Here is a 12,713-nt window from a genome sequence, read left to right as displayed (position 1 = left end):
CCCCGGTGTGTCCTCGGTGTGTGTGTCCCCCCCCCACCCCCGCCATGCTGGCGCTGCCGCCGGGGCTCACGGAGGAGGAGGAGGCCCTACAGAAGCGCTTCGCTAAACTGCGGAAGAAGGTGCGCTCGTAAAGGGGGCGAGGAGGGGGGCGTTGGGGGAATCTGAGGGGGTTTGGGGGAGCTGGGGGTTTAGGGGGGCTTGGGGGGCGGTATGGGGGAGTCCGAGGGGTTTTTCGAGGGTCTGAGGCGGTTTGGGGGGTCTGAGGCGGTTTGGGGGGTCTGAGGCGGTTTGGGGGGTCTGAGGTGATTTGGGGGGTCTCAGGGAGTTGGGGGGTCTCAGGGGGCTTGGGGGCTATTGGGGCGATCAGGGTCCTCTCCGGGGGTCCCAGGGCTCCCTGACACCCCGTTTTTCCCCCTCCTTGCAGAAAAAAGCGCTGCTGGCGCTGAAGAAGCAGCAAAGCTCGGCCGGGACCAGCGCCCAGGGCGGCATCAAACGCTGTGAGGGGGGGGACACGGCGAGGGAGGGGTGAAATCGGGGGCCACGGGGGGCTCCTGAGCGCTGAGACCCCCCCGGGGGTCTCCCCTGTGCCCCCTGAACACCTTGGGGGGGGCTGTGGGATGTCTCCTGGGTGGGTGTTGTGTCCCCGCAGGGGGAGCTGGTTTTGGGGTCTCCCCGAGGCCGTGGCCACCCCCCCCCTCCCGGGGTGTGACCCCCCCCTCCCGTGGCCCCCCAGCCATGTCGGACCAGCCCCCCGTGGACACGGCCACGGCCACGGAGCAGGCGAAGCTGCTGGTGAAGTCGGGGGCCATCAGCGCCATCAAGGCCGAGAACAAGAACTCGGGCTTCAAACGCTCCCGGACCCTCGAGGGGAAGCTCAAGGTGGGACCCCCCTCCCCGCCCCCCCAGGGTCCCCCATTCCCCTCTCCCAGACTCCCCAAACTCCAGGGACACCCCCCCTCAAAATCTTTGCACCCTCTCAACTCCTCCCCAAAACTCTTGGGGTGGGGAGGGGGCCGTGCCCGTATTTTGGGCCCCCCCTGACCCCTGTGCCCCCACCCCAGGACCCCGAGAAGGGCCCCACCCCCACCTTCCAGCCCTTCCAGCGCAGCGTCTCGGCCGATGACGACTCTCAGGAGGTACCAGAGCCCCCCCCCGGCTTTAGGGGGGTCCCCCCCCCTTTGATTTGGGGGGGTCCCCAGTCACTGAGACCCCCCCCAAATTACCAAATCCCCCCCCCCCTTTCCACAGTCCCGCCGCCCCCAGAGGAAGTCACTCTATGAGAGGTGAGTGGGACCCCCCTCCCTAACACCCCCCCCTTGGCTTTGGGCGGGGCCCCTCTTATTTTTGGGGGTCCCCCCTGATCCCCCCCCACGCCCCCCCAGCTTCGTCAGTGCCACCGACCGGCTGCGGGAGCCCGAGGGGGGGGGCCCGGGGGGACCCCCCAGAACGGGGGGAGCGGCGCCTGGACTGGGAACCGGAGCCGGAGCCCGAGGAGCGGCGGGAGCGGGACGGGGCCTTCCGGAGTATGGGGGGACCCCAAAGATTGGGGGGGAGGGTCTGGGAGTGGGACGGGGCCTTCCAGAGTATGAGGGGACCCCAAAACCTGGGGGGGACCCCAAAACCTGTGGAGGGAGTGTCTGGGAACAGGATTGGGCCTTCCAGAGTATGGGGGGACCCCAAAACCTGAAGGGGACCCCAAAACCTGGGGGGGGAAGGTCTGGCTGTGTGATGGGGCCTTCCAGAGTATGGGGGGACCCCAAAACCCCGGGGGGGACCCCAAAACGTGGAAGGGGGGGCCTGGGAATGCGACGGGGTCTTTTGGAGTATGGGGGGGACCCCAAAACCTGGGGGAGGACCCCAAAACCAGGGGGGGACAACCTGGGATTGGGATAGGGCCTTCAAAACCCAAGGGGGTTGTGATTATGGACCCCCTTGGGCTGGGGGGGGGTCTCAGGGTGCTGAGGGGGGGGTCTGAGTCCCCATGGAGGCATCTGGGGGGGGCGAGTGTGACTCGTGGGGTGCCCAGGGTGGTCTCTGCAGGGTTATCCTGGCTGTGCGTCCCACATTCCGGGTTCCTGGGGGTTCCTGGGGGGTGTCCCAGGTTTTGGGGCGCCCCTGACCCCCCCTCTGTGCCCCCCCAGGGTCGGACTCGTTCCCCGAGCGCCGCCCCCCCCGCAAGGGGAACACCCTGTACGTGCACGGGGCCGAGCTGAGCCCGGAGCTGCTGCGCGGGGCCTTCGGGCCCTTCGGGGCCATCATCGACCTCTCCATGGACACGCCCAGAAAGTGGGCGGGGCTGAGCCTGGGCGGGGCCATGCTGGGGTGGGGTTGTTTGTGGGCGGGGGCTGTGGGTTGTGGGTGGGGTTAAGTGTGAGTGTGGACAATTGGGTGGGAGGAAAGGGGGGCGGGGCTGAGAGTTTGGGGTGGGGCTAAAAGTGGGTGGGGGTTGTTTGAGGGTGGAGCTCTGGGTTGTGGGTGTGGCTAAATATGGGTGTGGTTGAGTGGTGTGGGTGGGGCTACAGGTGTGGGCGGGGCCAAGAATGAGGGGTGGGACTAAAGGGGGGCAGGGCTGAGAGTTTGGGGTGGGGTTAAAAGTGGGTGGGTTTGTTTCTGGGTGGGGCTGTGGTTTGTGGGTGTGGCTAAATATGGGCGTGGACAATTGCCAGGGGTGGGGTTAGCTATTGTGGGTGGGGCCAAGAGTGGGGAGTGGGACTAAAGGGGGGCACGGCTGAGAGTTTGGGGAGGGGCTAAAGGTGGGTGGGGGTCACAGGTTGTGGGTGTGGCTGAGTGTGGGTGTGGCCCTGGCTTGTGGGTGGGGTCAATAATTAGGGGTGGTGCTAATGGTGGGTGGGGCTGAGAGCTTGGGGTGGGGCTAAAAGTGGGTGAGGTTAGTTGTGGGTGGGGCTAAAGCTTGTGGGAGTGGCCAATGCACGGTGTGGGCATGGCCAGACCTGACCCCACCCACCCCCCCGCCCCCTTCTCCCCCCCTCCAGCTGCGCCTTCGTCACCTACGAGAAGATGGAATCGGCCGACCAGGCCATCGCCGAGGTCTGGGGGCCTTGGGGGGATCTGGGGGGGTCTCTGGGGGGTCTCTGGGGGTCCCTGTACCCCCCCTGACCCCCCCTGTGCCCCCCCCAGCTGAACGGGGCCGTGGTGCAGGACGTGCAGCTCAAGGTCAGCATCGCCCGCAAGCAGCCCCTGCTCGACGCCGCCACCGGGAAGTCGCTCTGGGGGTCCCTGGGTGAGTCTGGGGGCGGCCTGAGGGGCCCTGGGGCGCTCAGGGGGGGCCCGGGGGAGGGTCCCCCCACGTCCCTGACACCCCTCCTGTCCCCCCCCAGCCGTGAAGAACAGCGCCAAGGGCTCCCACCGCGACAAGCGCTCGCAGGTCGTGTACAACGAGGACCTTTTCGGGGGGGCAGTGAGGGACCCCCGGGGGCCTCTGGGGGGGGCAATAAAGGGCAAGAGGGACGTGGCCACGTTTATTGTCACCGGGGGGGGGGGGACTGGCACCCCCCCAGACACAGAGGGACTCTTGAAATCGTCCCCACAGCCCCCCCTGATCCCCCCCAACAACATCCCACCCCTGTGGGGTCGCGTGGCCGTGGTGTGTCCCAGCGTGTCCTGGTGTGTCCTGGCGTGTCCCAGCGTGTCCTGGCGTGTCCCGGCGTGTCCTGGCGTGTCCCCAGGGCTCAGGGCAGGAACCCCAGGTCCTCGTCCTGCAGCTTCTCCCTGAGCCAGGGCAGCACCTCGAACAGGCTCACGTGGAAGTCGCGGGCGTGGGACGGGGGCCCCGCGCTGGTGGCACACGGGGACCACGCCCCAGCTGACCACGCCCACCTGCAGAGGGCACACGGGGGTCGGGGGGGTCACACAGGGGTCACAGGGGTCAAGGACCACCCCCCCAGCTGACCACGCCCACCTGCAGAGGGCACACGGGGGGGCAGGGGGTCACACGGGGGTCACAGGGGTCAGGGACCACCCCCCCAGCTGACCACGCCCACCTGCAGAGGGCACACGGGGGTCAGGGGGGTCAAGGACCACCCCCACCGTGAGGACACAGGGGTCAGGGGGGGGTCACACAGGGGTCAGAGGGGTCACACAGGGGTCAGGGGGGACCAGCGCCCCCACCTGAGTCAGCCCCATAACCAGTATCCCCAGTGCCCCCCCAGTATCCTCCCAGTATCCTCCCAGTATCCTCCCAGTATCCCCAGTTCCCATCTCACCCCCCCCAGTGTCCCACTGACCTGGAACTGGCGCTTCCCCCACGTGACAACGACGGGGCCCCCGGAGTCGCCTGCAGGGGGGAACTGGGATGTACTGGGAGGCACTGGGATGTACTGGGAGGCACTGGGAGGCACTGGGATGTACTGGGATGTACTGGGAGGCACTGGGAGGCACTGGGATGTACTGGGAGGCACTGGGGTGTTACTGGGAGGCACTGGGAGGCACTGGGATGTACTGGGAGGCACTGGGAGGCACTAGGATGTACTGGGAGGCACTGGGAGGCATTGGGAGGCACTGGGAGGCACTGGGATGTACTGGGAGGCACTGGGATGTAGTGGGAGGCACTGGGAAGTACTGGGATGTACTCCGAGGCACTGGGAGGTACTGGGAGGTACTGGGATGTACTGGGAGGTACTGGGAGGCACTGGGATGTACTGGGAGGTACTGGGAGGCACTGGGACGGCATGAGGGTGCCACCAAAGCACACTGGCACAAACTGGGCGACAGGGCCCTGCCCTGGGCCACCCCCCGGGGATGCCCATGGGGCCGCACTGGGGGGCTGTACAGGTTCATACTGGTCCATACTGGTCTATACTGGTCTATACTGGTGCGTACCGGGGCAGGCGTTGTCGTCCACCTGGGGCTCGGTGCCCCCCGAGCACAGGAACCGGGGGGTCACCACGTCCTCCAGCGACGACACGTTGGCGTACGGGGGGGGCACGGAGGGCGTCGGCCTCGCACGGGCGGCGCTGGGACGGGGGGGACACCGGGGTCAGGGGGGGACACCGGGGTCAGGGGGGACACCAGGGGTCAGGGGGGGACATGGGGGGGGACATGGGGGTCAGGGGGGACACGGCGGGGGTCAGGGGGGGACACCGGGGTCAGGGGGCACATGGGGGGTCAGAGGGGACATGGGGGGGACACGGCGGGGTCAGGGGGGACATCGGGGTCAGGGGGGACACTGGGGGGGACATCGGGGGCCAGGGGGGACACGGGGGGTCAGAGGGGACACCGGGGGTCAGGGGGGACACGGGGGGGGACATGGCGGGGTTAGAGGGGACACCAGAAAGGGACCCAGGGTCAGAGGGGACACAGGGACACCAGGGGGGACATCGGGGGGCCACCAGAGAGGACATGGGGTCAGAGGGGACACGGAGACACTGGGGGGACACAGACTGGGGGGGGACAGATGGATGGGGGGGTCACAGAGACATGGGGGGCTCAGAGGGACACTGGGGGGACACAGGGATGGGGGGGGTCTGACAGATGGAGGGGGGCACAGACAGACATGGGAGGGACAGACGGACACAGGGGACTGTCACATGTCCCTGGGGGGGTCACACATCCCTAGGGGGGGGTCCCCTGTCCCCAGGGGGGTCCCCTGTCCCCGGGGGGGTCCCCACCTGGTCCCCCAGCTTGAGCAGGACGCGCTGGCGCTGCAGCCCCGCGGCCCTGCGGGGGGACAGGAAAAAGGCCTCCACGTTCTTGGGGGGCAGCAGGAGCCGGCCTGGGGGGCACAAGGGGGGGGGCACAGTCAGGGGGACACCCCCCCCAGGGGTCAAGAGGGGCTGGGGGGGGCTCAGGCCATGTTGGGGTGGGGGACAGAGTTAGGGGGGGCTCAGGGGAGGAGCTGTGGGGGGGGGTTCTGGGTGGGCTGGGGGAGAGTTTTGGGGTGCTGGGGGGGTGGGGGGGGGGTCTGTGGGGTGGTTTTGGGGGTCTTGGGGGAGGGGGGGCGGGTCTGGGGGTATTTTGGGGGGTGTTTGGGAGCACCTGGGGGGCACCTGGGGGGGGAGAATAGTTGGGTGCTGGGGGGTTCTGTGTGAGGCTGGGTTGGGGTTTGGGGGTTTTGGGGGTGCTGGGGGGGGGTGGGGGCGGGTCTAGGGGAGTTTTGGGGGTGTGTGAGGTTGGGGGGGGAGGTTATAGGGGGCCTGGGGGGGTCCTGGGGGTCCCGGGGGGGCTCACGGTGGTCCTGGCAGGTGCTTTTCTCCGGCAGCCGCAGCGCCCGCGACGCCCCTTCGGTGCAGGGGAGGCAGATGGGGCTGGGGAGGGGGGGAAATGTGGGTGGGGAGGGGGGTCAGCACCCCGAAAAACACCAAAATCAACCCAAAAGGACCCAAAAACCATGCCCAGAACACCTGGAATCACCCCCAAAATCAACCCAATAGCACCGAAATCAACCCAAAAGGGCCCGAAACCACCTCCAGAACACCTCAAATCACCCACAAAGCCACCCCAAATCACCCCAAAACCAACGGAAATCACCCCAAAAATGCTCAAAATCACCCCCATACCACCAAAGTCAACCCAAAAGGACTCAAAACCACCCCCAGAACACCTCAAATCACCCCCAAAACCACCCCAAAACCACCTGAAAACCACCCAAAATTACCCCAATACCACCGAAATCAACCCAGAAGGACCCAAAACCACCCCCAGAACACCTCAAATCACCCCCATCACCCCAAAACCCCCCCAAAATCACCCCAATGCCACCAAAATCAACCCAAAACAACTCAAGCTCACCCCAATACCACCGAAATCAACCCCAAACCCACCCAAAATCACCCCAAAACCACCGAAATCACCCCAAACCCCCCAACATCACCCCCATACCAATTGAAATGGCCCCCCCAGACCCCCCCCAGACCCCCTCACCGCTCGGTGACCGAGCTCCTCACGGCCCTGTCGAGCTGCACCAGGGCCACGTCGTAGTCGTAGAACTCGGGGACCCCCCGGGCCCGACGGCCCCCCAGGTCAAACTGGGGGTGCAGGAACAGCGCCGACACCCCCCCGCCGCTGCTTCGGCCCTGGGGGGGGGCCACAGGGGTTTGGGGGGGGGGCTGGGGGCACCCCTGACCCCCCCAAGGGCACCCCCGACCCCCCCCATTCTAAAGGACTGTAGGTGTTGGGGGGACCTGGGAGTTCGGGGGGGTCCTAGGGGTGTGGGGGGAGGTTTCTGGAAGGTCCCCACGATTTTGGGGGTGTCCCCAGGGGCTTAGGGGTTTTCCCAGGGGTTTTGAGGTGTCCCCAGGAGTTGAGGAGGGTCCTTGGGATGTTTTGGGGTGTCCCCGGGGACTCATTTTAGGGATATTCGTGGTGTCCCCAGGACTTTGGGTGGGGGGCCCCAGCCCGTTTTTGGGGGGGTCCCCAGGGGTGCAGCCCCCCATACCAATGTCCACTCCCATCCAGCCCCTGTTGGGGTGTCCCCAGCCCCCATTGGGGGTGCCCCCAGCCCATTTTTGGGGGGTCCCCGGGGGTGCAGCCCCCCCCCTACCAATGTCCACTCCCATCCAGCCCCCATTGGGGTGCCCCCAGCCCGTTTTTTGGGGGGTCCCCGGGGGTGCAGCCCCCCCCATACCGATGTCCACTCCCATCCAGGCCGCGCTGTCCTCGAGGCCGAAGCAGTGAGCGGCGGTCAGCACGAAATAGGGGGACACGAGGGAGCCCTGGCACCGCTCCTGCCCCCGGCCCGGCCGCTGAGGGGGCACAGGGGGGCACAGTCAGGGGGGGCACACCCCAAAATACCCCAAAACACCCCCAAAACTGGGAGCCCCCTCCTGACTCCCCCCTCACCGTGATGGTCACCGAGACCTCCCAGGGGTTCCTCTCCCGCTCCCCCGCGCTGGGGAACTCCTGGCTCACCCCACAGAGGTGCAGAGTGGAGCTCTCGTCTGGGGGGGGGAATTTGGGGGGCTCAGGGGGGGGCTGAGACACCCCCAGACACCCCCCCCGAGATCCCCCCCTTACTGAGCACGTAGGGGGAGCCCCCCCGGCACAGACACGTGGGGGGGTTTGGGGTCAGGGGTGGGTTGGGGGTCCCGGGGGTGGTTTGGGGGTCCCAGGGGTGGTTTGGGGTCAGGGGGGTTTTGGGGCCAGGAGGGTTTTGGGGGTCCCAGGGCTGGTTTGGGGTCAGGAGTGGTTTGGGAACAGAGGGGTTTCTGGCATCCCAGGGGGTGGTTTGGGATCAAGGGGGTTTTGAGGGTCTCGGGGGTGGTTTGGGGGTCCCAGGGCTGGTTTGGGGGTCCTGAGGGTGGTTTAGGGTCAGGGGAATTTTGAGGGTCTCGGGGGTGGTTTGGGGGTCCTGGGGGCTGTTTGGGGTCAGGGACGTTTTGGGGGTCCTGGATGTGGTTCGGAGACAGGAGTGGTTTGGGAGTCCCGGGAGTGGTTTGGGGGTCCTGGGGGTTGTTTCGGGTCGGGGATATTTTGGGTGTCCCGGGGCTGATTTGGGGTTCCTGGGGGTGATTTGTGGATCCTGGAGGTTATTTGGGGTCAGGGATGTTTTGGGGAGCCCGAGGCTGATTTGGGGTTCCTGGGAGTGATTTGGAGATCCCAGGGGTTGTTTGGGGTCAGGGATATTTTGGGTGTCCCAGGGCTGATTTGGGGTTCCTGGGGGTGATTTGGGGATCCCGAGGGTTGTTTGTGGTCAGGGATGTTTTAGGTGTCCCGAGGCTGATTTGGGGTTCCTGGGGGTGATTTGTGGATCCTGGAGGTTGTTTGGGGGTCAGGGATGTTTTGGGTGTCCCGGGGCTGATTTGGGGGTCCCGGGGGTGATTTGGGGGTGCCGGGGGGGATCATTCGGGGTCCCCCCGGTACCGATCATGCGGTGGAAGGTCTCCTGCAGCTTGGGCAGCTCCAGCACAAACACGTGCTGCTCCCCCCGCCTTGTGCGACGCCAGAGCGTTGAGGGTCCCGGTGTGGGGCTCGGCCCCCACGGCAAACGTGTACACGTCTGGGGGGGTGCGGGGGGTCAGGGGAGACCCCAAAACACCCCCAAAACCTCACGTTTCCCACCATTTTCCCCTCACGTTTCCCGCCATTTTTCCCCTCGTGTTTCCCACCATTTTCCCCTCACGTTTCCCACCATTTTTCCCCTCACGTTTCCCGCCCTTTTCCCCTCACATTTCCCACCATTTTCCCCTCACGTTTCCCACCATTTTTCCCCTCACGTTTCCTGCCATTTCCCCCTCACGTTTCCCACCCTTTTCCCCTCATGTTTCCCGACATTTTCCCTTCACGTTTCCCACCCTTTTCCCCTCACCTTTCCTGCCATTTTTCCCCTCACGTTTCCCGCCCTTTTCCCCTCACATTTCCTGCCATTTTTCCCCTCACGTTTCCCACCCTTTTCCCCTCACCTTTCCTGCCATTTTTCCCCTCACGTTTCCTGCCCTTTTCCCCTCACATTTCCTGCCATTTTTCCCCTCACATTTCCCACCATTTTCCCCTCACATTTCCCACCATTTTCCCCTCACGTTTCCCACCCTTTTCCCCTCACATTTCCCACCCTTTTCCCCTCACATTTCCCACCATTTTCCCCTCACGTTTCCCACCCTTTTCCCCTCATGTTTCCCGCCACTTTCCCCTCACGTTTCCCGCCATTTTCCCCTCACGTTTCCCACCATTCCTCCCCAAAATCACCCCAGACCCCCTAAATCCCCCCCAAACCCCTCCTCCGGTCCCCCCTGTGCCTCCCCCGGGCCCCCCCCACCCAGGAATTCCTCTCGGTCGTGCCGGGGGTCCCTCCCGATGCTCAGCAGCTCCCGGATCTGGTGGATGACGGGCACCGGAGACCCCCCCATGTTGGCACGGCCTGGGGGGGGCACAGGGGGGGTCACAGGGGGGGTCAGGGGGACATTTTGGGGTCCCTGGGGGGGGATTTGGGGGCCTGAGAGAGAGGGGAAGGGGGCTCTGGAGGAGCTCAGGGGGTCCCAGAGTGTCCCATGGGGGGGGGGTCCCAGGAGAGTCCAGAGGGGTTTCAGGACGGGGGGGGGGGGATTCCCAGTGGATTTGGGGGTCCAAGTGAGGGGGTCCCAGGAGGTTTGGGGGGATCCCAGGGGGGGTCCCAGAGGGTTCTGGGGTGGTTTGGGATGTCCCGGGGGGGTCCCAGGGGTGTTTTGGGGGTGTCCCGGGGGGCATCCCTGGGTGGGTTTTGGGGTGTCCTGGGGGGGATCCCAGAGGGTTCTGTAGGGTTTGGGGGTGTCCCCAGGGCAGGTTGGAGTGTTCGGAGGGGAGGTCCCAAGGGGGGTTTGGGGGGTGTCCTGGGGGGGGTCCCAGAGGTGGTTTGAGGGTGTCCCGGGGAGGTTTGGGGGGTCCCAGGGGGTCCCAGGGGTGTTTTGGGGTGTCCCGGGGGTTCCGGGGTGGGATTTTGGGGTGTCCCGGGGGGTCCCCACCGTCGGACATGAGGATGATGACGTGTCGGGTGCTGTTGGTGACGGGAGGGGGGTTGAGGCCCCCTCATCTGCTCCCCCCGTTCCTGCTGCACCAGCTGCTCGTACACGGCCCGCAGGGCCCCGGCCAGGTTGGTCCCGGGGGCTTGGGAGTGGGCTGGGGGGGCACGGGGGGGTCACGGCACCCCCAGAGACACCCCCAGCACCCCCAAACCCCCCACTGCACCCCCAAACCCTCCCCAGCCCCCCAATCCCCCCCCCAGCCCCCCAAATCCCCCCCAGCTCATCCCCACTCAAACCTCATGGCCAGGTTGGTCCCGGGGGCTTGGGAGTGGGCTGGGGGGGCACGGGGGGGGTCATGGCACCCCCAGAGACACCCCCGGCACCCCCAACCCCCCCCTGCACCCCCCAATCCCCCCCAGCCCCCAAATCCCCCCCAGCTCATCCCCACTCAAACCTCATGGCCAGGTTGGTCCCGGGGGCTTGGGAGTGGGCTGGGGGGGCACGGGGGGGGTCATGGCACCCCCAGAGACACCCCCGGCACCCCCAACCCCCCCCTGCACCCCCAATCCCCCCCAGCCCCCAAATCCCCCCCCAGCTCATCCCCACTCAAACCTCATGGCCAGGTTGGTCCCCGGGGGCTTGGGAGTGGGCTGGGGGGGCACGGGGGGGGTCACGACACCCCCAGAGACCCCTCGCTGCACTCCCAAACCCGCCCCAGCAGCCCAACCCCCCCAAGCCCCCCAGAGACCCCCCTGCACCCCCAAACACCCCCCAAGCCCCCCAAATCACTCCCTAGCACCCCTCAAATCCCCCCCAAAGCCCCCTCCAGGCCCCCCAATCCCTCCATAGCACCCTCCAAAGCCCCCCCAGACCACCCATAGACCCCCCAGGTCCCTCAATCCCCCCACAGCATCCCCCCAATCCACCCCAAATCCCCCCAGTCCCCCCTTAGCACCCCCCAAATCCTCCCCAACCCCCCCCAAAGCCCCCCAAATCACCCCCAAACCCCCCCCAAAGCGCCCCCAATCCCCCCCTAGCCCCCCCCCAAATCCCCCCAATCCTCCCAAATCCCCCCCCTAGCACCCCCCAATCCCCTCCAGCACCCCTCAGAGCCCCCCCCGAGCCCCCCCACCTTCGAAGGTGAGCCCCTCGAGCTGCTGCCGCACCCAGTCCCCGTCGGCCGCCCGGGGGTCCGTGGGGCTCAGGACCACCCGAGCCTCGGTGCCGAAGGTGATGATCCCATAGTGGGGGGAGGCCCCATAACTGGCGATCTGGGGGGGGGATATGGGGTGGGGGGGGGTCAGGGGGGGGCTCCGAGGGGTGGTATGGGGGATTGTGGGGTTCCCAGGGGGATTCAGGTGGTCCTGGGGGGGATTTGGGGGGTGCTATGGGGGGATTGGGGGCCCGGGAGGACCATTGGGTGGGATTTGGGGGGTGCTGGGGGGGGTTAGGGGGTACTGGGGGGGGCCTGGGGGGGGTGCTGGGGGGGGATTTGGGGTCCTGGGTGTGGTTTTGGGGGGCTGGGGGGGATTTGGGGATGCTGGGGGGGGTATTGGGGGTAATGGGGGAGGATTTGGGGTCCTGGGTGTAGTTTGGGGGGCTGGGGGGGGATTTGGGGATGCTGGGGGGGTATTTGGGACACTATAGGGAGAGGGGACTCTGGGGGGCTCTGAGGGGGCTCTGTGGGTTCTGGGGGGTCTCTGGAGGCCTCTGAGGGGGTCCTGGGGGGGAATTTGGGGGGTGCTGGGGGGGGGCTTTGGGGGTCTGGGGGGGCTTTTGGGGGGGGTGCTATGGGGAGAGGGGACCTCTGTGGGTTCAGGGGAGGGCTCTGGGGGGGATTGGGGGGGTCCCAGGGGAGATTTGGGGGAGTCCTGGGGAGGGATTTGGGGGGGTCCCAGGGGGGATTTGGGGGGGTCCTGTGGGGGTTTAGTGGGTCCCGGGGGTGATTTGGGGGGGATCTGGGTGGGGGATTTGGGAGGTCCTGGTGGGGTTTGGGGATGCTGGGGGGGCTTTGGGGGGGTGCTATGTGGAGAAGGAACTCTGGAGGGCTCCGAGGGGACTCTGTGGATTCCGGGGGTGTCTCTGGGGGGGTCTCTGAGGGGGGGTCCCACCTTCTCCACGAGCTCGCTGAGGGCGTTCCGGGCGTCCTGGAAGTCGTGGCGGCCGACGCTGCGCGAGGCGTCCAGGACCAGGAACACGTTGAGGGCGGCCCCCGGCCTCCAGCCGGATCCTGCGCTTCTGGGTGTCCTCTGGGGGGGCCCAAAAACCGTGTGAGCCCCCATAGCCCCTCCTATAACCCCCCTATAGCCCCCCATAGCCCCC

General features: G+C 66.8%; 2 protein-coding genes across 2 annotated transcripts; one reads left to right on the top strand and one right to left on the bottom strand.

Moving 5' to 3' along the window:
* Positions 1 to 44: 44 nt before the first annotated feature.
* Positions 45 to 3,536, top strand: NELFE (negative elongation factor complex member E). The gene is made up of 10 exons (XM_051776671.1): positions 45 to 119; positions 425 to 497; positions 734 to 879; positions 1,062 to 1,155; positions 1,383 to 1,523; positions 2,142 to 2,322; positions 2,994 to 3,048; positions 3,139 to 3,241; positions 3,339 to 3,418; positions 3,519 to 3,536. The coding sequence occupies exons 1-10, from the start codon at positions 45 to 47 to the stop codon at positions 3,534 to 3,536; spliced, it is 966 nt and encodes a 321-aa protein (XP_051632631.1).
* Positions 3,537 to 3,560: 24 nt separating this feature from the next.
* Positions 3,561 to 12,640, bottom strand: CFB (complement factor B; the record flags this gene model as incomplete). Its single annotated transcript, XM_051776675.1, is given in 19 exon segments — positions 3,561 to 3,785; positions 3,787 to 3,837; positions 4,245 to 4,294; positions 4,840 to 4,939; positions 4,941 to 4,973; positions 5,628 to 5,731; positions 6,187 to 6,263; positions 6,880 to 7,013; positions 7,015 to 7,031; positions 7,583 to 7,700; positions 7,798 to 7,895; positions 8,818 to 8,881; positions 8,883 to 8,953; positions 9,710 to 9,811; positions 10,392 to 10,452; positions 10,454 to 10,545; positions 11,524 to 11,662; positions 12,503 to 12,598; positions 12,600 to 12,640. Coding segments are annotated over 19 exon segments (1,544 nt in total), but the record flags the coding sequence as incomplete, so codon positions are not given.
* Between the last annotated feature and the right edge of the window lie 73 nt (positions 12,641 to 12,713).

This window comes from Manacus candei, unplaced genomic scaffold (assembly GCF_025592945.1).
Source record: "Manacus candei isolate 608988 ecotype Guabito, Panama unplaced genomic scaffold, ASM2559294v1 h1tg000586l, whole genome shotgun sequence".
NCBI classification, from domain to species: Eukaryota; Metazoa; Chordata; class Aves; order Passeriformes; family Pipridae; genus Manacus; species Manacus candei.
Note: the sequence above shows the minus strand (reverse complement) of the source record. Positions and strands in the feature narration are given on the sequence as shown.